Source organism: Netta rufina (assembly GCF_964035555.1).
Source record: "Netta rufina genome assembly, chromosome: Z".
Classification (NCBI taxonomy): Eukaryota; Metazoa; Chordata; class Aves; order Anseriformes; family Anatidae; genus Netta; species Netta rufina.
Genome location: NC_140126.1, coordinates 76,843,456 through 76,869,047, shown reverse-complemented (window position 1 = coordinate 76,869,047; position 25,592 = coordinate 76,843,456). Strand labels below are relative to the sequence as shown.

Here is a 25,592-nt window from a genome sequence, read left to right as displayed (position 1 = left end):
AAATCAAATAGCTTTGAGGCTGTTAAATCTTTCTTTCACTTAAATAACCACTTTTGAGTGTTTGTAATAAATAGAGACAAGAGTGTCAAAAAGGAAAGTACAGAGCGAAGCTGTTCTATTTAGTTTAACTTGTATAACAGATACAAACTCTGTAGCAGAGACTTTACAGCCTTGCTTTGTTCTGAAACCAAAATTGTTAATGAAAATACTAAGTTGTTGTTTTACTTAAATGTGTTGAAGTTTGTTAGATTCATTGTTTCCGGTCTTAGGGAAATCTGCATTTTTCTTGGCCAAAACTCTATTTTTCTTGCAATAGCATGGTTAAAAAATGTCTGTTTCTCATTACAACATATAAACAGATTGAAAGAACTGGAAAGTAAAATACTCTTTAAGTACTTTAGGAAATAGAAAAATAACACTTCTGCATGACTTCCCCTCGGAGTTTTTGAATGTTTAAGACGCATTCATTTCAAACTAAATAGTTGTTCATGTTAAGAAAAATCCATGTAATCATTTAAACAACTAGCACAATCTCTCTTTGTGTCTTAACAAAGATAATTCTTTTTGTGAAGGTATTGTATTAATTTTTATGTACTTGTCCCCACAGTTTATCCATTAATTGCCAGAAACATGGCTGGTAGGGAAGACAGCTGCAACTATACAACCTGATGGTCTGTTTTAGAAATGTTCTTTTGTTCAAATAATTCAGTCACACAAAAGGCCATCTTTAGTAATGGTTTTGTTATGTGAGACAGAAATATATTGTGGGCAAAATCTCAGTCCTTGAGATTAAGTAGTTTGGAGGGGAAAAAACAATGCGAGGAGACAAAAACAATGTGTAGGTGTACAAGCAAGTAGTATTGTACTGAAATGCACTGCCCTAGTCTTTTAGTATTTTTATTAGCTTAACTTAACATTTGTTTAACTGCTGTAGTAGTTCCTTAAACTAAACAGAATATGTATGTCCGTGTGCCGGGGCTGGCAGGTAGCATGCTTAGGCATGGCACAGGGGTGGTCATGTGAACTGCACGGGTATTTATCAATATCCATGAGACAAAGGTGGAGATGGGGCTGGTCTGAGGAGCTGCTGTTACACCTCTGGCCTGACAGTTTCCTCACGCAGAGTGTTCAGGCTGTTTGACAGCACAGAAGATGCTGCTTCAAATTCTCAGCTCCTTCACCTGAAACTCTACAAGTTATATGGAGGGGAAAAGTACCAAAAAAGCAAAAATACAAAAGTCTGTCAGAGAGCTAAAAGGGAAATTAGTTATTTTTTCTTAAGAAAAACTTCCTTTGATTCATTTCCCTCCTTCCTCCTATTCTCTTCTCCTGCACCTCTTTCCTCTCTGTGAGTCAGCAATGTTCTTATCCACAGACTAAAAAAGAAAAAATTCATGTTTGTGTTTGCATTCTTGTCTTAATGATAAAATAATTGGCTTAGGTGACTCCTACCATGTCTGTCAATTTGGAAACAGTACCAAGCAAAAAGATACTGCAGATATTTAGGGACAAGATTTGTTTTGAAGGAAGGCTTTTAACTATTTACTCTCCAGCCCCATAGGGAGCAACTGATGTTAAAAATAAATAAATAAATAAAATTATTTGTGGGTTTGTGCAGACCATTATGATGGTCCCAAGCAGATTTTTACACACACATACACACACACACACACACAGACACACACAAAAAAAACTTTCCTGGAGATGGCAACTGAGAGCCACTGAGAAACTGATTCTGTCTGATTTTTCTTCTTTTCTGTTTCCTTTCCTGCACTTTACCAGAAGACAGTTGGGTGGTGTTGACAGTACATGCCAGACTCCAGCAGAAGTAATAACAGGGAAATCCAAATTGGAACAACAGGCTGACAAAGTTGTCTTACCGTGGCTGACAAGCAGATACTTTAACCAGGGAGATGTTGCTGTAATAACATTTGAGACTTAATTAATTTAGCCTGAGATCTGGTTATTACTTTATAAACAGCAAGCCCCTTCAAGTTATAAAGTTGGGGAGGTGTTTGGCAGAAGAATTTTCCATCTCCTGGATGTCATAACAAAAAGCCAAGGAGCTAGGGTGGGCATTCAAAAAATAAAATGGAGCACAACAAATTTACGGCAGAAGATATTCAGAGTAGAAAATGAGTGAGCCCGTGTCATGTGTTGCAGATTTAGCAAGGGGCGTAAGATTTGCTGCTTCATTAGCTGGCTGATGGAGCTACAGGAAAGCACTGGGCCTGCTGCTTCAGGGTGCAGGCGGATGGCCAACTGGATTCAGAGAGGCTCGCTTGCCAGCCCTGCGGCTATCACAGTGGCCTCAGCACCACACCACACTCACAGCGTGTTGTGAGCAACTTCAAAGCTTCAGGTTTGGTCGCTCATAGAGATCCCGTATCGACAGGAGACATGATGCTGGCCTGCTCCTGCGTGGCCCGTCTTGTGCACCATGTTGCCAGGAAAGAGCAGCCTTTGCTCTGAAGGGGCTCTCCCCTGCTCAAGTTCCGTTTGTAGCAGCCTCTCTCTCTGTTTATTTCTTCACAGATCTTCAGCCAAACTTGCCGTGTTTGATATTCTGTTTAAATGCAAATCTACGACATTTCAGCTGCAATGAGAGTCTTAAAAATGCATATTCTTTTTACATCTGTGAGGTCCTGACATGGCAATGCGCTGAGGGCCTCCTGCAAAGATCTGCATTTGCCAGAATGGAAATATATTACTGGGTCAGTGGTGCTGCAATGCAGCTAAGACCACTGACACCTTTTGATTTCACTCCATGATTTCCAGACATTGTTTGCCTACTAAAATATTGTAAATGAGGGCCAGAGTCAGGTTCTGTGGCCAAAAAGGTGGAAAAAAGGGATCTGGCTTCCTCGGTTAGTTTGTTCCTCAAAGGTGGTATGATGAACTTTACATACAGCAAGAGAGCATAGATTTGGTTTTGATTTGTTTTTTTAAGTTAAGAAGTAGCTCTTGGTTATTGATCAGGAACTGTATTAGCTGAACATATAGCTGTGGAAAACTTCCTCTGGCTTGGAGCTGCTTCGTTCTTTTTGTTGTGTGCAATAAAGCTGGATATAAAGAGGAAAAGTAACTCCCACATACTGCCCAGGGGAAGGTTAGGATCCATGTTCCCTCCATTCTCACATATATATAGCATAGCTCTGAATTTTATTTCCTGACCACCATCACCAGGGAAAGCCCAGCTTATGTCTGAAGTGGGAAAAGTGGGACACAGTCTGAAGTCGTCTTGGATTGTAATTGCGGTGGGACCTGGGGAGAACACGGGCCCAGGGGAGGAGCCAAAACACAAAACGCAAAAAAAAAAAAAAAAGTTAACTGCTGATGTTGGCAACAGCCGGAGCTAAAATCCAGTTTGTTCTCAGCCATCCTGTTGCTGATTGACAGGATTATGTGTGCACTGCAGGAGCACGGGGCATCGCGTGTGGGCTCAGAGGCACACCAGGCCGGGATGTACTCATGCAGTCTTCCCTACTTGAAGTAAAACACGGCTACTCACCGAAACATTTTGGGGGTGTTACCTTTAGAGCAGATTGAATCTTGGCATCTTGTTAGGAAACAAAAAACACTTTTGGAATATAATCTGGCATTCATCCAGTTTCTGCCAGTGAACTCTCCAGCTCCAGGAAACCTAAGGAGTCATCTGTTTTCCCCTCTACTGCTATATATCATTTTGCTTTGAAAGAAGATTTTTCAGGGGTTGTCTATGTATAGCTCGTTGCTAAAAATAATCTTGTTTTCCCTTCCCTCATAACTGATGGATTTCCCATTTACCTGATGCCTTTCCCAGACTCCTTTTTCTGAGTGGAACACCTGGCCAGATATTGTCAGTCTTGAATTCACTAAAATGTGTAGTTTTAAGCTGAGAACAGAGCCTAATCTCAAGACTTGCATTGTAGCAAAGTGTGTGAATCAGTGCTTCCTTCCAATACAGCTCTTGATCCCCTTTGCATTGATAGTGACAATTTAATTGTTTTTTTTTTTAACTCTGCCAAATATATTTTTGTTTTACATCTTTTATTTGACTATTAGGTATGCCAGATATTAGATGTTTCATGTAATATGTACTCATTTGCTAGGTCTGTCAAGATTGTGCTTTGCTGATAAATTGTCAGGAGTTTTGGAGGTTGGACTAGTCTATAACTTAATACAACATGGATTTAACTGCAATACATAAGACTTCTAGTCTTCCTTACTGTAGCTGACTGTAAACACATAACAGCTTTATTATTAAGGCTTCATAAGCAATATTGGGAACACTTCCATCACTGACCCACTTCACAAATAAAATAGGCACAAGAAATTACACAGCATCACCTCAAATAGATCTGGGAATAAGACTGAGATCTGTAATATGAAAAATTCAACCTTAAGTCACTTTGCCATATTGCTTTCAGAAGGTATGTACCAAATAATAACCTTGGCTATGCTATTTATATCTACAGCTCTATACCTGACCCGACTGAGCTAGTGTGATACCTGGTATCTACTTCTGTCTCAAAATCAGCCATTACCTCCTGCCAGAGTATATATCTTGCTCCCTTCTTACAAGTTGCCCTTAAAAAGATAATACAGTCTTTTTATTTCCCCACTTATTCCTATGAGATAAGTGGAAGGACGCTTGTGTGTTTGCATCCAAAAGCTCTTGGTTTAATCCCTGCTAAGGTCATAAGGAAAAACACGAGGTGACTGTATCTGAATGCATATGAGCACAACTGTTGAAGAAAATAACTTCATTCACCAATAATGCAGTTGCATCATTTTAGTGTTCAACCTTTGCGAATTCAATGTTCTGTGTTTCCATAGAGCTACAGCAGACTTTGGTGACCATGAACTTGTTCTGCTGCCTACACAGCTGAAAAGTCCTGCTGGGTTTTGTTGTTTAAATGTGGCAAAATATACAAATAAAACCTGTACGGAGACCATAAAGGAAGGGAGGAGTGAAACATGTCCTCCATTGAACCTTTCAAGCCCAAAGCATTAGTTGTCTGCATTTTATTTTCCCCTCTAACTATTCCTTTTTCTCACATAGTCTCCTTTCTATTTAACTCAGGATGCAGCGAATAAAATAACTTTCTTGATGTAGTGTTCTCTCTTCCAAGTGCTCTTAGCAGGACGTACTCAACTGAGTTTTAGATGCATGTTGTCAGACTGAAGATTTGTTACAAACTGGCCTCCACCCTTCTCTGCTTCTGTGTCTTCTCCCCATCTGCTTTGACCCTGAGGTTTTCTTGATTTCGTTACCTTCATCTGCTGTCTTTTGCAGCCTGTTTTCATCTCCTTTCATATAACTGGACTAGCCTCAGCATAAAATGCACTTGGAAGGACTTGCTGTCCTTCCTAAAAATACGTGTATTTATGAGTGCTGTAAAAGCCAGCCCATATTGGTGTATGTATATTTGTATATATGTGGCATGCAAATTAGTGTTAGCCATTCTGTAAGGAATTATACAATGTCCTTTTTATCCTCGGGTCACCTCTTAGGAGGCATTTCTGAAATACCTGTGCAATAGTGCTCTCAACCGTGCGGTTAAAAATGTAAAAAAGAATTTCTGATGGATGGGACAGTTACTGGAATTTCTCCATTAAACGTTAAATTTTGTTGCGTGGCCTGAGCTAGATACTTTGAAGTCTTGTTTGCAAACATTCATGCTGCAGGAAAACAATATGATATCTTTCCTTCCACTTTTTTCCTGTTTTTGGTTTCTGTCCTTTCCTTACATTCCTCCTCTTCTCTGGTCAAAATACTATAACAGCTATCTCTGGGGAACAAATCACATGCTGGCTGTTTTTTTGGCTTCTATTCCAGCTTTCTTGCCCTTGAAGCTTCTTAGACCTTTTCCTGAGGCTTTGGAACTGCTCTGCATCGTATGGTTTCATTATTTTCCATCATAATGAAACAATTATTGTCTTAAATAAGGCATATATTTGCAAAAGGAGTGAGGAATGTACAGCAGGCGATAAGCGTAATTTAGTACTTGTAGGGGTACTGTTGGGGAAGGAAAAAGAGATGAGAATGTTAGAACAGTGCTACACCAGTACAGGAGATGATGCAGTAGAATGGGCAAAAGAAACTTGATTTCACTTTTTTTCTTTTTTTTTTTAAATTTGAGGATTATGAAAGGAAGGAAAGTGTATGAAGAAGAGTAAAGTAGATATGCAAGTACAGAGAAAATGGGAGTGCCATGATGGGAAGACATGAAGAGAAACATCAGAGCTGTGAGGGAGAATAGGAAGGCAGGAGGAAGCAGGTATTCTTAGGCAAACCTAAATGCATAGCTCTGGGTTGCTGAGTTTTTTAAAGGACTGAAGAGTTGTTTTTAACTCCACTGGTATTAAAGCAAATGACAGAGTTCCTCCTGACTTACTCTGTACCTAATTAGGCCACAGCTTCAAAAATCATACCTTGGCAGTAATATGGATTAAGATCTTCCCTATTCATTTGTCTTCAACACTCACCACCCTTGCGTAGTGTTTTGTATAGATACATACATGTACATTTATATATATGTGTATATATATATTTATATAGAGAGAGAGAGAAATAAATTTGTTTTTGAAAGTATTACTTCCTAGTCAAAGAATGTTTCCAGTGAAATACATCTAATTTTTACTTGTCCATTATCTAGGAATTCTGCAAAATATGTTGCTAGTGTGAGTCTAGTTATGATAATCACGAACTGTATACCAGCAGGGAACATACTGTATCTGGTAGCTGCTCATTTCAGACCTTCAAACATATGATTTTCTTTTAAAAGAGCACAGGTTTCTTGTACAGAAAATCTATTGTACAGAAAATATCCATGTTAGCCAGTTGCTACTGAAAATGGGCTGTTTTGGTGAAAAACTGCTACTTCTCTAGGTTATAGTTTTATATGGTTTTGCTTACATTATATGTTATTTTTAATTCAACAATTTTCAGAAGAGCTGGGGGAGGTGCAAGAGTTTATCTGCCCCACATCTCACCACAGCATTGAGAAGAGCCATGCACAACTGTAAAGGTCCTGCTCGTATGGAAAGATCACCTGCACAAGGAGTGGAAACAGGAGGTCTGAGCCCTCTTCACATCCCTGCCTCCAAGCTAGCGTGCAGTTCTGTTCTCCCATATTTAACACATGTACTGTGCTTGTTTACAGTAGCTCATCTAGCTAGAAGGAGAAGTTGTTTTGCTGTGATAATTGGTAATTATAGAAACCACCTTCAAGTAAATTGTTGAAAAGCTATTCAGTTGTATGGCACATTTCCCTATGTGTATGCATTTCACTTTCCACTTATTGCAAAAATATGATTCTAACAAACTCCTTGATTTGAAAAACAGTGCCTTTTGAGGGAGCTGTCGCCTGAACTTGGAACTAATTTGATTTTCTTTACTTGATTTTTTGGAGTTTCGATGAATCAGAAGTTGAGGATAGGATCTGAGCCGCCCTGCCCTAATAAATAAATACTAGTTCAAGGTCTTGAGCTCCTGCCCCATCTGCAACTTTCCAGCAACAGGTTACTTTAAAAAAAAAAAAAAAAATCTGTAAATTTTGGCATCAAAACAGGAAATATGTGAACCTGTCACAGTAAGCAGTCTCAAAGGGCAAGCTGCTTTGCAGGAGCTAATTAACCTTAGGAAATAATTACCCAAATATGCAAATGTTGTTTAGATAATTCCATGTGTTATCAACTCAGGTAGTCCATCATAACTGCAGACCTTGCAGTGTCTAGGTGTTAGAATCTGGCATAGTTGATAAGGCTTGGGTTGCTGCATCACTTCAGCTTGGTATTTAACAATTAATGACTGTAATATTACATTAGTAAATTCAACCTGTTTTTTTTTGAAAGCGACAGAACGTAACACTGTATTCACTGTATGCACACTGCTTATCTGTGTATTCCTAATGGCTCGAGTCATTAAAATGTTATATACCTTTCAACTCTTAACGCTAGCAGTATTGGAAGAAATGACAGACTGAAATCTGCAGTCTGTTTCCCTGCTTCTGTGCACAATGGATTGCCAGAGAATTTACCCACAATCATTTGTGTTTTGTTTTGTTTTGTTTTGTTTTGTTTTTCTTTCCATGGGCTTCTAAACTGTTACAGGGAGAATTTTAAAACTGCAAAGCAAAAATCTCAAAAATTTTGAATAAGATTAAGAGTAGCATCACATAAGAGTGTTTAAGATTAGGGGTATTGTAAGAGTGTGTAAGACTGAAAGAGTGTGTAAGATCATAAGAGTGTATGAGATTAGGAGTAGCATCATGTAAGAGTATTTTTGGTAGGGTTTTCTAGGCCCTTCAACAGTACGGGAATGGCCTACTGAGCAGTAATGAGAAATAGGAAGCCAGAAATGGGCACAGAGGTAACAAAGAGAAAAGCCCCAGAGGACAAGGAGCTTAAGGCATGGCGTATGTATGCACTGACGAAAGGGCAGGACTTCTCACAGTGCCGAGCCGCCTGGCAGCACCGCGGCGGCGGAGAGCCGATGCTGACCCTGAGGAGTGGCCGCCACCAGGCAGCCATCACAGACAGCTTGAGCGCACCGCAGCCGGGAGGATCGGGGAGGGCAGTGCCACCTGCCAGCTCTTCTTGGAGAGAGGTCCCTTCGAAACGCAGCCCAGCTGGTGTAGGTTAGAGCAGCACAGGACTCCTCTAACCCCTGCCAGAGCTCGAGGCGAGGCCAAGCAGGTCAGGGAGCGGCGGCCTCTTCCCTGCCTCAATCTGTTGCTCCACGCGGCTCACGGCTGTGGCAGAGGTTCCGGCCCTGGGATATTAAATGACTTCATATACATGAGGAACATGAATTTATTAATCATTGTCATATTATTTTCATAGACTGGGCTGCTAAACTATCCGATTAAACTTTTGATATTAAAATGAAAAGCTCCATATTAACCATTTATGATCATTTTTTGAGTAATTGCTATTTGGCTTTAGAAGTGATGACTTTTTTATACATAGTTAATAGGTAGTGTTTAAAAAATTCTGCAAAAACAAAAAGGCCGTTTATCAGTAGAAAAAGGAATGTGTTCTTAAAGCAGTGTTTGTGATTATTCATTTCTACCACATTAAAAAAATTTTCATTCTATTCTATTTTATTTTCATTCTATTTCATTCTATATTCTATTCTATATCTTGATGATCATTTCTCATTGAAAAGGAATATTTATGTGTGGCAAGAGCATTTTTTTAAGTATCTCCATACACCTATCATTAACTGAACTGGAACCTACTGTAAGCCTACTTATATTCTGTATTATTTTTATGGATGCCCCTTGTATAGCCAGTTTGAGAAAAGTGTGCCTACTGTAGCACTCAGGAAGAGGAATGAATGTAACATAAGCAATCTAAAATACCTTTGGCAATGCTTCCCTGAAATGATTTTAACCACCTTTATCTCCAAGGTAATCTTCAACAGGATTTGCTACATGCAGGTATGACAGGTGTTCGATATCTGATAGTCTCCATAGTGTTGGTAGTCAACGATGGCAGACGAGGTATATTCATTCTATTTTTATCAGTAAAAAGAACTGAAATATAATAGTTATTATGAAAAAGACCTGGACTTCTTTTCACTTATCAACGAATTAAAGGCTAAATCTTATCTGATAGTATTCCATTCAATGGAATATTGAATATAACGGAGCCACGTACGATATTTCATGGTAGGAGCACATGCACAGGTTATTTATACCCTTTGTGCTCCAAGCTTTTGCTTGGAGCAAGATGAAGCTCAGGTGTGTTAGTCGAGTCAGGAAGGTACCCCATCTGCAGCAAGATGACAGTTGCTTGTTTCCAGGTTACCTTGCATTGGTTAGGAGTCACATGGAGACCTTTTTCTAATAGACCATTTTCTAATTCCTAATATCTTTTGGCTTTTGTATCCAACTATATGTACCGGGGATAGATTTTCAGAGGGATGAAGACCCACTGCCATGACTTCCACACTTCTGAAAAATCAAAACACTTATTTAGACATAGAATTACTGGTTGCAGATGACTGACTTCCAGCAGCTGGAAATCTAAGTTCAGCTTTCCTAGCACCTTTCTATCTCAATCTGTTTCACAAATGAGAATGCATTAAGCCTCAGCTGCCTTTGGAGGTACATAGCATGATTTCTCCATTCCTTTTTGTACAATCATATAGATAATTATGTAAAGCATGACCAAGAGGCCCCATTTATCAAATAATTTAACAAGGTGTTATATAAGTGCATTGTATTTAGCTGCAATGAAAAGAAGGAAAGCAACAGCTGCCTGAAACTGTCACCTTTCATATTGAAACTGCAGTATTCAGCCTCATAATTTAACTGAGGCCAGACAGACGTGGTTAATCCCCAGGTCCTAATGGACCCAACACAATTCAAAATCCTAAAGAGACCTGCAGTATTCTGCAGTCTGCTGTGCCCACTTACGTGGCCAGCTGTTTCTTGTATGGACGCGGCACTGGTTTATTCTCCATCCAAGTTGTTTAAAATACTGGCTTGCTACGAGGAGAAAAATAAGCAGACACTATGGAGAAAGGGCTTTTCTTTTAAACATACACTACTCCTCTGAACTCCGTCTCTCACATACGTGTTTTCCTTACCTTGTGTAGAGTTTAGCAGAGTAAGTACAACAATACAGTTTATCCTGCCATTTCATTTCATTTCATTTCATTTCATTTATTTATTTATTTTTCACCAGTAACAAAGGAAACTGTAGTTACGGTCTATATGTAAGTTGTTCTAGTTCATTTCTGTCTGCTTTTATAAAATCCTATCGAGTCTTTGTACCGGACTGTGAAGCTGTGCAGTTAATGATCTGGTTTACTAGACCACTGGTTATGCTTTAATTGGTGGAAGCTTATTTGGGCTGAATTTCTGAATCCTTCAGAAGCTTCTTGCTGTTGTCGTAGTCTTGTGGTAATCCAAGGATTGTGTGCTTTTCCCAAAAGCAGCATGTAGAAATAAATAGAAATTACCTGAAAATAATAAATAGAGGATACCTGAAAACACAGTGTTATCTACAAACAGCCTCTCTTTTTGTCAGAATGTTAAAGCAGGGTTAGGTGCCTACACAAACATTGCTGTTACAGGAAATAATTGTAACGTTAATATTTACAAAACAAATATCTCAGCATATTTAACTGAAGTAAATATTTGAGTTAAACTACTCATTTAGAAATGTTCCCTGTGTTTTAATGTTCCTTTTTCTTACGTATCGTAATTAGAATGCATCACTTTTCCTTAAGAAACTCCTGTTTGAGGTGTTCTTCAGCTTTATCTTAATAACTAGTCTGTCAATCGTATTTTCCTTATGAAATTTCTTTTGAAAAACTTACGTCTTTCCTCACAAAGGAGGGGTCTTTACCTCCTTTACTTGTCTTTACAATCGTATTTCAAAATGTGGTTTGGAAGAAAATAAGCCGTTTTTCATATTGAGGTGATTTACAGTAGTTAATGCATATTTATTTAAAACTATGTTCTGTCATATTCAATCAAATACAGAATCTGTCGAGGATTAAGATGAATATCTTCAGTGCTTCTTGGCAAATATGATAAATATATTTTAATTGCTGCAACCTTAGAAAAATGCAATTTTAAAACACATGATTGTTTCAAAAGTTGTGGGTTCAGATCCATAAAGATTTGTAGCCATTTCACTCTTATTTAGGATAGGAAACCAGGCATGAGAATAGCAGTAAAAACCTAAATCTAGTTACTTAGTTGTCTGACTTCTCATTCATACTAGACAACCATAAGAGATTAAATTCCCAAAATTGTATTTTAGAATGGAACTAAGACCTAAGTCACTTCAGTGCTCTTGATAAAGTTGCAGCAATTCATCCTATATAATTATCACTTTGATTTCTGTTGGATTTTTCTGGTTTGTACTTAATTTCCGCCAAGAAAATGAGGCTTATATGGTCTGTGTCTTCTACTGATATGAAGGTGCTGATGTAGCAGAGCAAAAGGGAAAAGGATGCAGATTTTAGGAAATCACATGACTTTCACTGATCAGCTCTTTCTGGCACAAATGTTCTACATCTGGAAGGAGCCAGCAGCATTATGCCACAGAGGTGTGAAATCCTGGTGGGAGACAGGAACTAACAGAGCAGCCTAGTCTTGTCACCTGAGACCAGACAAATTTGCTGTGATGTCGTAGGCAGCCTAAGAAGTAAAATATGAATGAGTACAGGGCTTTCTGATAGTCTCAAAGGTAGAGATGCGAGTGCACAACCCCAGATGTTTGAGGACAGTGCACTAAAATCAGTGTAAGTAACTATAGTGCCTTCAGTGGCTCTCTGTTTGAATGGATCTCACAGTTCAATAATAAAAAAACACACTCCCCTAACTACCAGGGACTCCAAAGCAACAGCTAATATGTAAGCAGTCAGGAGGTGGTTTATCTGCCCTGTGTCTCATAGTCTACAGTTGCAAAATAAATAAAACTAGCTTTTAAAAGAGTAGTTGCAAATACCATAGTTTTAATCTTTGGCAGATTTCCATTGGAGCATAATATGAAAAAAAATCTAAAGACTGAAATTATATTTATATTGTTCCTACTCATTTTTATTTGTTTATCAGACTAAGACTTAGCTACTTTAAACAAACCATCAGTGAGCAAATATTTGACAAAGAGTTGTCAAAAGAATGAAAACCAGAGCAGTGGCTCAAAATTTCTTTGAATGCCTCTGTTTAGCTGAATTGCCATCATGGTATTTAGACAAAATTTTGCAGATGCATAATTTTCGTTGTATTTATTAAAATAAGCAACAATAAAACAACTGTTTTACCATATTTAGAATGCAATCTTAAATTTCTTTTATTTAGACAAATCAATTTACTCATTTTTTGTCACTAGAGTATATTAATTTGAGACTTGTTTTACCAACACGTTTTAACATATAGGAACATGTTACTTTTAGACAGAATTGCCAGTTTCTAAGAGGTAATTGTCGCAAATGTAATTTTTTTTCTGCAGGATAATGGATCTCCTGAAGAACATGCAGTTTATGTTTGGGACCATTTTATTTCCCAGTCAGCAGCAGAGAACGTGTTTTTTGTTGCTCACAGTTATGGTGGACTTGCGTTTGTACAGTTGGTAAGTGTGACTTCCCATTGCCTTCTTTCCTGAAGTCTTTCACAGATTTTCAAAATTCTTTGTGATCACCTTCTTCAAGCAGAAATTTAGGACTAACTTTGACCAGTGGTCAGATACAGATCTGTGAGGATTTCTCTGAAACTGGAAGGTCACTGTATTTTTCTCTCTTGTTGAGTTCCACAGTATGGTTCCACATGTCCACTAACCCAAAAGACTGTGGGAAAACAAAACTCATTGGATTCTCTTTTCTCGGACTGTGTAAAAAAGGGAGCACTCAGCCAGTTTCTGGTCTGCAGGTAGAGATGCTGGAGGTCAAGCCTGAGAATGAGTAAGAATAATTTTAAATCTAAGTTGTCTCTAACACCTGCACATTTTTGTATGTAGATTGGGTCTGAATTTGAGAGGAGATTTGGGGTTTACCCAGTTTTGTATTTTTTTCCACAAATGTGTGCAGAATTTGCCTGAACGACTTTTTTCAGTTCAGGTAACTCTGGATACACCCTGCTGTGATTTGAGCTAGGCTCGACTCTGATCAGTGAAAATCTTCCCTACTCTTGATTTTGGGGCTACTGAAGATCAAGTTAGTCAATCTTTTTGGCCTTACTTCTAGAAGGCAAATTTGTCCATCTTATCTAGTATACAAAGTATTTGCCTGTTCAATTTATAATGCTTTTATAGAAGACTATAGCTATAGTGTTCTCATTCAGTTGTAAAATGCTGGTGTAATCAGGATATGTTTTTCTGAAGAAAACTAAAATAGAAAAAAAGAAAGCTCTATTTGTTGTGGAAAATGCATTGAAGAAGTAAAAGCATTGGTTTTACAGACAGGAATCAGCTGACATATATGTAGTTTTGTCAAAAATATTAGTTTAGTCTACCCTAAAGTTAGTAAAAGTGTTTCCTACCTGAACGGAAGAGCAATGCCTTAGTTAAGTAAAAGTATGCATAAGCATTTAGGCTTTATTCTTGTGGTGCTCTAAGTAGCTTTAGGTAAGAAGAATCCAGAACGGTAATACTAGTATTAGTCTAAAAACTTTAGATTTTTATTAACTCTTTTGATTTATTGAAATTAAGGGCATTATTTTCCCTGTGCTTCCTGAAGAGTATTTTTAAAACATGTATAATACATATAGTTTTGAAACTTGAGAACAGTTCAGCTGATCATTTTCCACAGTTATTTTATTAGCAGGTCAATAAGTTGTCTAAAAAGTAATTTTTAAAGAGACCAGACCAGTGAAGATTAGTAATTCCTTCCATAACCACAACTCTGGCAACAAATAGTTTATAAACTGGTTGTATTGTTGTGTGACTGTTGCTCCTCATATTCAACGAAGGGTAAGGGAGTATCTGTTCTGTCGTCTTCTCCATCTTAAGCTGTGATTTTCATCTGCTACGTGTTTCAACCTAGGTTGTTGTGGTATGCCTTGTATTTCAAAGGCAAAATGTTAGCAGAATTTTTGTAGACTTTGTAAAACCGTGTTGTTTGGGCCCCTGGCCACCTACAGATAAACTCACTTAACATAAGGCAGAAATAAAAAACAACTGGAGACCTTTCTCACCGTTTCCCAAACAAAGCGCTTATTTGAAGGCAGCTTGGAGAGCTGGCGGGTAGAGTTTTTCCATCAGATTTCAGTCAATGGCTTGAGGTGGCATGAGTAACAGATGACCAATGTGTCATTCCCATTTTGCCTGTTTCTCTTGTCACACTGGTGGATATTTCTTCACTTTTGTTCTACTTTAATATGAAGCACACAGATGTTTCAGAACAAGACTTGACTTCTGACCTTGGGGCTTCTAGGGTCAGGGTGCTCAGGGCCTGTGAAATTATCACAAGCTGAGCTAAAGTTTTTATCCATCACAGGAAGTAACCAGTAAGTAAGAAGTTAAAAAGGAGCTTTGTCAGAGAGACAAGATGGTCTCAGTAAGGGTCAGCTTCTGTAGTCTGCTATCTCTGCAGGAGATGCATGCCTGAGAGGAAGAATATAATATATAACCATTGGCACATCACATATCTGTCATGCAAAACTAGATCTGAGAAGTATATTTAATGTACCCTGATTGTTTTTTAAAAAAAATCAAAGGATATTAACACCTGGTTCTGGTAGAAGTAGTTTGAAGTCTGAGTTCCACTGAAAGCAGTTTAATAAAATAGTGCGTACACTGAAGCAGGCATGAGATGTAAGTGAAATAAATCTTGAAGTATTTTATTAGGGTATTAGTTTGTAAAATTTTATTTTGTATTCTTTCCTTTCTCCCCAACTTTATATCCATATGGCATTTAGTAATTGCAAAGAGCTGAAAAAAATATAAAAAGAAAGAAAGAAAAAGAAACAGCAGCTGATGGGCATAGTGTCTTACCACAAATGCATATTTGATCACTTCACTTTCTCTCGTGGTATGTTGGGTGGTAGATGATGAGGCTGATATAGCAGCTACACCATATAGGTGCCCCTACACTTGCTACACAAGGATTTGGGGTCAATCGCTTCATAGAAGTGTAGGTTACAGTAGTCACAGAGACCCTTTGCACAGCTGCTTCTTCTGACTCCATTCCTCTTACAGGGGAGTAGTGTGAAGCATATGGCTTTAATTTGGAGTGGAGGTTTCTGCCTGGGCCCTTTGCGTTTGATTGTGCCCGCAGGGGAAAAGAAAACAAGCAAAGAAGTCAAAAAACACTTGGGTTTTCAATGAATATCTTTTGAATTCATTTTGTGCACTCAGTGCTGCTGGAGCTGTCCCAATTGTTTGTAATCATCTTAATCACCAGAGATTTCTGGTTCATCATTTCTTCATGGTGCAAGACACTGGATGCAAACCTGGCACGTTCGTGTTAAGCAGAGAAGAAAACTGGTATTAAGAAATGACTTGTTCGTGGCTGTTGGTAGCATCAACATAGCAGCTGTGAAGTTGGTACAAAAGGAGAAGCATTTTATGTTTATTCCTTGCAAGTCTTTGGTGGGCAAACCTCGCCTCAGCTCTGTATTTGACCTCATGACAAAAATCAAGCTATGTCTTCTAGTGCCTTACTAAACTGGCCAATAACACTTGACTACAATTTTCAGATACATGCCACAACATCTAACATTTTAATTGGCATTTGCAGCTTTTCTGGCTGCATTTTTACATGTTTGTGGCTGTATGATGTTAAGAAAAACAGGGCAAATCTGTGACATCATACTTGAATGCACAGAAACTGTTATCCAGTTACTGCTATGTAAGAACACATTTTCTGTACCTTACTGAGTCGTAGATTACTAGGGAAATAATTGAAAGTGATTGAACATGTGTGGGAACTAAAGTTCCACCAATAAATGTAATTAGTTATATTGTTTATAGCTTGAATTACAAATGCTAATCATAAACCATATGCTAAAATGTATCTTAATATTTAGTAATTAAAACTTTGTGTAACTGTGGTTTGAAATTAAATGTGCATCTAATAATATCTAAACATAAATTACTTTTTAAATATACAACACTAAAAATAGTTGTTGGGTCACTGTGTTCTGCTAATTACTGATTTTGAAAATCTCAAAACATGATTCATGAACACATCTCATCTTCTTACTTCTGTTACTCCGTACCCAGTGTAGGGAGGGATTTATTTTCAGAAGCAGCTTGCTGTAGTTGATGGTAAATTGTGGAACTTTCCCAACTCCCAGCTTATAATAATTTTATGAAATTTAACAGAAAGTGAGAATTTCAAGTTGATGGAGTCAATTTTATATTTAGTTTACAGAAAATAAGTTTCTGGTACAACGCCTCCTTTGAGTTTTTCTGCCAAATTTTGTGGGTTTACAATTATTTTGCTTTAAAAAGAACGTTTTCCCTTGTCATTGCCTGCATGAAAGACCCTCGCAGAAGGAGAAATATCTTGTGCACCACTGCTTACCTGAGTCCTGTGACCATCCACTGCAGATCTAATTACAATATTGGGGACTGCCTGCCAGTAGAGGTGGAAAGAAAGGCTGGTCCTAGGATGCAGGGTGACATTTAAAACCATCCATGCCCATCATTATAAAAGACACTCATGACAACTACTCATTTCAGAGTCATGAGAATTGTTAAATCTAAGCTTTCAAAATTGTCAGTTGGGTATTCAGTATCATGAGATTTAAAAAAAAAAAAAAAAAAAAAAAAAGATTTTTTGGAATATTTCTCTTCTTTGCCTTATATAATCCTGAGACCTTGGGCTTTGCCTTTTAATGGGTTTCATAATGAACCAAAAGTGTACCTTTTTTGTATACCAGGAACTCTATCATTGCAGTTAAATAATATCTCTGAGAAAACACGTAATATCACGGGAATCATGACAAAATTGTGAGAATTGACAGTGGTATCTCCAGCTTACAGCATTCACTTTAAAAATACAAAGTGTATGGGGGAATGTGATATAATTAAAGAAGAAGAAGGAAAGTAGGCTCATTGTCTTTGAATAAATGAGAGACTATTCATTATAGTCTTTGCTGGCTAAAATGTTGGACATATATGTTGGCAATTTGCACAGAGGTGTAGATAAAATTGTGTATGTGTGTGTGTATTTTTAAGCAGCTTTGTTAAAATGAGTGCCCTTAAAACATGCTTTTCAAATTACTGGACCCACCATAGTGTGCTAATTCCATCAAAATCAGCCAATTTTGTCCATTTAAAACAATTTTAGCCCCATCATTTTGAGATGTGCTCTTCAATACACTACCACTTTGTTTAGTTGCATTGTGCTGAGTACAGCAAGGACCTAACCCTGGCTAGAGATAATAGATGTCGTAATGATAACGATGACAAACGGACACCTGCTGAACTACCTCAAGCCTCTGCGGCTGCACCACTGTTCTGGCACAGGCAAAATGATGTTTAAGAACCTTAATGATTTGGCTGTGAACCTGTCATTAGCTTTTCATTAATTTGATTTTCTGAAATTTCAGCTTGAATCATTTGTTATATTTAGTTTAGTTTTTGTATATAAATGTATTTATTTATTCATTTATTTACTGTGTTTTATTTGGCTCAAGAACTGGTAAGCATCGATTGGGTATTGTGTATGTGCAACTCTTAATTCCCCTGTCTGACCTATTAAATTGAAATGGATCTCCTGATATGTGGCAGGAATAACACATGATCTGTGATGGCCGTAAGAGGCACAGGAGTGAGAAGAACAGAGATGAGGAGCAAAACTTCTTGGTGACCAAGATCTACAGTGGAGGAAGGAAAACAAAATGTCTCTGTAGTTTAACGCTCTGTAGTTCAACTTCAAATTGAAAAGAAAAGAAAAACAGAGATTCTTTAAATGTTGAACGTCGACTGAAATTAAGGAAAGCAGTATGGGGCCCTGTCTTACGGGTTTGTGAGGACTTGGGTTGTATGTCCAGTGTTTGGGCAGATCATTTCACGCAACTGTACCTGCCTTAGGTCTCATCTTTTTGTCTTGTCCGCTTTAGTTATGAGCTTTATGGGTCAGGTCAGCCTTTCTTAGGATGCCCCAAAACTAAGTCTAAAACTAAAATAAGTTTCTTGAGTTATTTTTATTGAGTTATTTTAGCTATACTCCATTGTGCTTCGTGGAGAAGTGTTTGTCCATCTGAAAAGGGAAAACAAGAAACAATGGTGAACAACAGAACCTAAAGGAGAAACAGTCTGGGTTGTGTACAAAGAGTTAGACAAGACTAGGGCTACTCCCAGAGTCACTGAGGCTTGGCCTTGAGGCTTTTTTGTTGTTTGTTTGTTTGTTTGTTTTTTCGTTTGTGTTATGACACTGGCACAAAAAATAAGTATGCACTAATGAAATTGGCTCATCACATAAGTTAGCGAAGTCACCATTGGTATTCAGGAGCAGAATTTCTATAGTAATAGAAAATAAAGCAAATAACGCAAACTTGGAGATACATTTACTGGCTCATCGTCTGAATTTGTAAATAAACTGTGATTGCACCAATAGGAAAGAGCAAAAATGGGAAGCCCTTGGAGTTGTGATTTGATCAGCAATAGCTTTAAGTGAATGACCAGATAAAGCAATAAAAGAGGCAAATGTGATCCTGTGATTTGTTTGCTGTTTCTGTCAGAGGAAGAGAAATATTAATGCTGGCCAGCATGCTGGTGAGATTTATCTTAGATAATGTGAGACAATCCCAATTGCCCGTGTTCGGAAAGATTAATTCCGGATGGAAGAGATAGAGGGAAGAAGTGTCAGGATGCTCAGAGCGATGGAGAGCCCGTTTTATGGGAAAAGAGGAAGAATATGTTCATGTGAAGTGTTGCAATGCCACATGGAGCTGTCCTACCTGCCTTGAGCACTGGGATCAACACAGTCATAGAAACATCCTCTGGGTTTATCAGTCTTAGTAAGAATGGTGTGATTTACTAATGCACTTACATTAGTAAACATACTAATATAGCTTACATAGCTTCTGCAAAAAGTAGGTTCAGTGTCTGTTCTGTATTGTGCTACCAAAGGAGACTTTAAAAAAGCATGGCTTGTTTAGCCTAGCGAAGGAAAGCTTAGAGGGATTGATAGCACTCTGTAAATATATCAGGAGAGTAAACAGGAGGGAGGGAGAGCCATTTAAGCCAAAGAACAATGTTGGCACAGGAACAAATGGATTAAAAGTGGCCATGAATAAATTTAGGGTAGAATTAGGTCTCTCGCCATTAGATCAGGAAGGTCTATTTGGGAACAAGAGGACTGGGACAAAACTCCTACCCAGTTTGACCTACATAGGACAAGAATTGTGAGAGTAATTGGCTGGGACAGCAGGGCCTTGGTCTGACCCAGGAGTCTATGTTCCTGTGAAAGCAAGTGTGTGCAGGTGGGTATTTTTAGCTGCAAACAATTGGACCTATTTTGGATTAATTTTCCCAGAGACTCTCTCTGACTCCAGGCTCACTCCGTGGCCAAATTTCCCGTTTCAAACTCTGGAAGCTCTGAGTTTGGTCCAAAACCAGATCAACCCCACTGTTTACAAACAAAAAATTATGTCTCCTCACCTGTTTTTGGAAGTAGGCTTATTTCTGACAATGATTTTTTAAATGTGTAAATTTCAGCCTGCAGCAGGGACTGCAGATTCACTTGTCGGTGGTTACAGTAGTGAGCAAGTGGAATGACAGATCTATCAAAAAGTATTAAAGTATCACTGCCTGCTTTATTGATGGCAACTTCTTATGATGTTTGGTTGCTACTGATATACACATACAAAATACGTGTATGTATATATATTTTTCTCATTTTAACACAGAGCAGATAAACATTGTAGGTGATGGTTAAGTTCCCCTCTTTCAGCCTAAATAAGTAAATTGACAACTCTGCACTGGTATCGTTAGTTAACTTGGTACCATTTGTTATCCATTTGCATCGTGGTAGCAATCACCTTGTCCTGAAGAGCTTGCAGTCTAGAGAAAGGCTAACAGAAGAGGCAGAAGAATGATGAATGATTACCAAGTAGAGGCACACAGTTCACAGTGCTGTAGCTGCATGTCCTTTTCTGTCCTTTTTCCTGTTCTTTTTTGTTTGTTTGTTTGTTTGTTTGTGGTTGAGTTTAGGAATCCAGTGTAAGCATCCAGTTTCTTAGTTCATTCCTGACCCTCTCAGCCTTGGATGACAGTAGGGAATCGCTGTAAGGATCAACATCTCTCCCTTTCCCAAGAGCTGGCTGTCCTGCCATTTCCAGAGCAGGATTCAAGTTTTGAATATTCATCCCTACTCGTTACCTTACTCTGGATAACTTGCTCAGCCTCATTACATTTTGCTTCCTCTTAATCATTTGCTAATTTAATAACTCATGCTTCGCTCAGCTTAATCCATGGTCTGCAGGCTACCAGTACATGTGCCCCTTCCCTGCTTCTTCCAAAAGGAGAAGGGCAGTGTTTCATGGCCTGAAACGATACACTGAATACTAATTGCCTGCACCACCCATCATTACTTTACATCTCATTGGCCTGTTCATATTAATTTTCTAGTTTGACACCAAAGTTGGAATGCTAATTATAAAATGAATGAAGAACTGGAGGTGGGTAAAAGTAAGAGTTACTTGGAAATCCGTTTACTTGGAAGTACATGTTTATGTCCTCTGTAATTTGGAGGTCAAAGGCAAAGCACTCTCTAAGTTGCCCTGCAGTGACTTTTTTAGAGCCACATGATCTCAGTAGTTTTATATTTTCATAATTTCTTTGCATTATGTTAAATTCAGTGCACTACACAGTGAGCAGTTATTTTTAGATTCTGGTAAGAAAAGCTTTCTGATCTTCAGCAATTGTTCTTGTACTTGCATCCGCTTGTTTCTATTGTAGCCCAATGATATATATAACTAGGTCTTCTTTTTTCTTTTTTCCTTTTTTTTTTTTCTTGTATTCCTTTCTGAATTCCATATTATTTGTCAACATTTTTCTGGTAGTTTGCTAAGAATTAAACTCTATGTTTTAAGTGTAGTTACTATAGTTAGCTCAAGGCAAACTTAAGCACCTTTGTTCTGTTGTGCTACATTTTGGGCAATGCAGCCAAAACTACTCAATTTTATTTTTTTTTGCAAAGTTGCTTTGAATTTCATAACCGCTAATGTTCACAGATACAGTATTTTAGTGTCCTCAATTTCCCTTTCCCCAGTGGTATTGAGTCTAGTAGATGATTTTATTTCCAACAATACTACCTCACATTCTTCCAAATTAAATCTATCTCCGTTCTGGCCCTTGCTACACAGGAAGACAAACTAGATTGTCATAATGATCCCTTTTGTGCTACAAGTCTATGAATCTTGGAAGCTCATTTTGTATTTCTTTGATGCCTTACTTCTCTTGGCAGTTTCTCCCACTTTAATGTCACCTGCAAATTTAATTAATTCCAGATCATTAATGAAGATGTTAAATAAAACCATATTTGGCATCTATCCCTATATCTGACTAGAAACTGCCTTCTGGCTCAATAAATTCCTTTGTATCAGTATCCTCTCCTCCATTGTTTTAACTGTTTTAAATTCTGTGAGACAGCTTACTTATCAGTCAGTTTATTTTTCATTTCAAATTCTAGCTTAAAAGAAAAAGAAAAAAAAAAAAAAAGCCAAAGCACAGTACCACATTCAGAGAACATGTGGTTTGTCCTTTCAATTGTGAGTACCAACTCCAGTCCTGGAGCCTGTCAAAGCCAACGTGGGTGGGTGAAACCATCTCTTCAAGATGTGTGTAGTCTGCCGCTGATCAGAATAGTTAACTCCCAAGACCCAGGTTCTCGTTAATTTCCATTAATTTCCTCACTGGTTGCCCCAGCTTTGCATAGATGCTAATTGTAATTTTTTGATGTGCATCTCCATACAGTTGTTTTGTGTCTGAATCATCTCATGCTCACCAGAGCTCTTTCAGACTGTGGGAAATGCATCACCTGTAGTTGGAGACAGTTTTCTGTCCCAAACCTTATCAACAGATACAACTTTTTACCCATTTGGTATATACCTTTCCATTTTCCTCATCCTCTGCAGGTGCACTGGACAGGAAAGTGACATTTCTGGAACACCACTTTACATAGGTGTGGTTTCTGCACCTAAAAATGGTCGCACGTTGGTCTGACTGAATACCCAAATAACAAGAGCAGTGTTGCTTTTTTTTTTTTTTTTTTTTTTTTTCAGAAGATACAATATGAAAAATACTGTCATTTTATTTAACTCTGTAGATTGTTCTGTGTATCTGAAGGCTGGGGCTTAGAACAGGTTAGTAGTAAATATTATACAACATACAACATCACAGTCTGAAGGGATTGCAGACGTCTTTAAATGTGTATATGAACACTAATAAGAAAAGTAGAAGTTTTGGATTTGCTTACATGATGGAGAAAGTGGGAATATCACATATATTATTCCTTGACAGCTTTTGTGATATGTTTAGATTTTATCTGAAATATTAGGCTTTTTTAAATTCTTTTTTTTTTTAATGAAAAATAAGCATTGAAAAATGAAAATGTCTTACAGTTATTTCATACTTTTCCCATTTCTGTGACAAGATCTTATGCCAATTAGACTACACAAGTGTATTGTGTTACTGTTAATTTAAATGTTAATTATGTTGAAAAGTATATGTATGGCTTTTGTGTGGAACAGTAGAGATTTTATAAGACTTTAAGACCGGGTTTAGTGGATCAACCAAGGGAACTGCAAGTTAATAAAATATTAGGCATTGCAAATCCACATGGAGTAAAAGGAATCCAAACATATTTCTGGTAAAGGGAACTCTCAAACTATGGCACTGTAAGAAGCACCTGGAATTTGCATTTTATCCCAGAACTTTCCTTTCTTTAATCTAGTGAAGATGTGTTACATAGCTTTTCAGTATATTAGTGAAGTATTTTAATATTAATAATAGCATGAGTACCAGTGTTTAAATGTTAAAATAATCCTATTTAAGGGCTTTACTTGAATATGATATCAAGTAAAAATATGTAAGTAGATTTTGCACATATATTCATTGAGAAAATTGTGCTTGTAACACCACAGATCTACACTGAGGTTTTAATGCAAAGTATCAAAATGCAACTGTAAATTTTCCTCACAAATGCAAGACAAATAAATAGTTTAATTATTTTCCTATCTTTTCTATTTTCCACGATAAATTAAATGTAATAGTAAACCTCACCTGTGCAGTGTCAGAATACAGAGTATGAGGTTTTTACAAGCGTGATTAAGCCAGGCCGTTTTATTTGCTTGTCAATACCTAGATTATGCCACCTACCTGAGGTGGCAGGAGCTTTTCGGTAGGAGCATTACACATCTGTGCTGTGAAGTTAGGAGCAGTTAGTGATCTTCAAAAGCCAGGAATTCCAGGTGAAAAGTTTCTGTGAGCACCTTTGCCTGTTCCTTCTTCCTCCTCCTTTCTCTCCCCGCTAGTTTTCTCAGGAACATATAATGAAAGATGTTTAGGAAATCATACTTCAGAGGTGTTCATAGGAAAAATAATTATTTCAGTAATTTTTATGTGCCAAGTCACCACCTATTAAGACAAGTTGGTGAACTTACATGGTCATGAATATATCTTTGCATTCCTTACCAAGTTTTATTTCAGTTTGGGGGTGTTTTTGAGTTTTGGTGTTGCAACTGTCAGCTGCTTTGCCTTAGTATTTTCTCCAATTCCTTTAAAGTATAGTCTCAAATAGTTAAGGATAGAAAAAAAAAAATATAATAGTCTTTGCAAGAATAAATCTCAATCAACAGAGTGATGATTAGAATGTTAGATCTTTGTTATTGTAGTTCTTGTAAATGATAAACCTTTTTATTATTCTACATCACTGAGCACTTACTGAGAAGGTTTTAGAAAGAATCAAAATATCAAAATAACAACACAAAACCCCAGCCACACCCCCACTCCGTCCATACCCTGACAAATCACAAAGGCTGGCACACAACTTTCAGCATTTTGCAAATGTTAAAGTACGTAGATTGTGTTTCCTCGGTCTTAAAAAAAGTGGCCGAATTAACCCCAGACAATCTTATTCTACTTCTTCGCTGCTGCTGTGTACAGCCCCAGCAGGTTTTTAAACCAGCTGTTGAAAATAACCTAGTTTAAGAGTTCACGGCGAACGTGAGGGATTCATCATTATATATTTACTGTCTGAGGCTGATATAGCTGTAAGGTTTTTCAGATCCCATTGATCTATTGCGCATGTTCCCTCCCTGGGTTGCAGGACGTGCTCCTATTTGCATAAGGCCCTGGGCAAGGTTCTTTCTTGCATTGATTGGCCTGTCCAAGGGAGCCTGATGTGCTCTTGCATTGATCACTGTGTCTTTTCTTGGAAGACAGTGTTACACTGAGTTCATCTCAAACATTCTAGGGAGAAGGTAAAACTTTACTGCAGATGTCTCAATTTTATTCAGATGTTCCTTTGAGTATAGGCTTTTTTTTTTTTTTTCCAGGATAAGTATTTTTTCTTTCTTTCTTTCTTTCTTTTTTTTTTTTTTTTTTTAATTTGGTTGTGTTTCTGCAGCTGTAGTGCAGTGTAGACTGGAATGTATTGAAAAGCTATGTTAAATAAAATCGCCTTTGTGTATACCACTTATTCCATGTTGGTTTTGGTGGTTTATTTATTTTTTATTATTATTATTTTTCTAAAAAAACAATGCCTGTAGCTTTAAGCAAAAATCAAAACTACTCTCTCTTCAAAGAGTTTGCAATTATAAGTAGAGACTTAATGTAAGAGTGTGTGTGCTGGTGTCTTTGCTTAGATTAGTATTACCAGTTTGTAACTTGTGTGATTTTGTACTGATTTTTCTTCATCCTTACGAAAATACTAAAAATTGCATCTTCAGAATAAAACTGTAGTTAGATTTCAGTTTTCTAGATCTGTACTTCAAAACAAATCACACAGATAACATTAAGTTGCTAGGCAGACGGACTGATGATTGATCAGCTCTGTGTTGATCAGAGAAGACAAATACTTTCTTACAATGTACTTGTTGTCACAGAAGTGGTATGCCACGGGCTGACTTTCAAAACCCAGGTTTGGGAGTCGGGTCTTGGCTTACCCTTGTAGAGGACGGAGCTTTTGAATG

The 25,592-nt window shown here is 37.7% G+C and overlaps 1 protein-coding gene across 3 annotated transcripts in view; it reads left to right on the top strand.

The window, feature by feature from the left end:
* The window catches only part of ARB2A (ARB2 cotranscriptional regulator A), a 256,989-nt gene that overhangs the window by 142,372 nt on the left and 89,025 nt on the right, over nt 1–25,592 (top strand). For 2 of the 3 annotated variants that reach the window (XM_084304787.1, XM_084304786.1), the window contains exon 8: nt 12,961–13,080. The exons of the other annotated variant lie outside the window; for it this stretch is intronic. In XM_084304787.1, the coding sequence (XP_084160913.1) occupies nt 12,961–13,080 (120 nt within the window). The remainder of the gene's footprint in view (nt 1–12,960; nt 13,081–25,592) is intronic. 3 annotated transcript variants of the gene reach the window in all.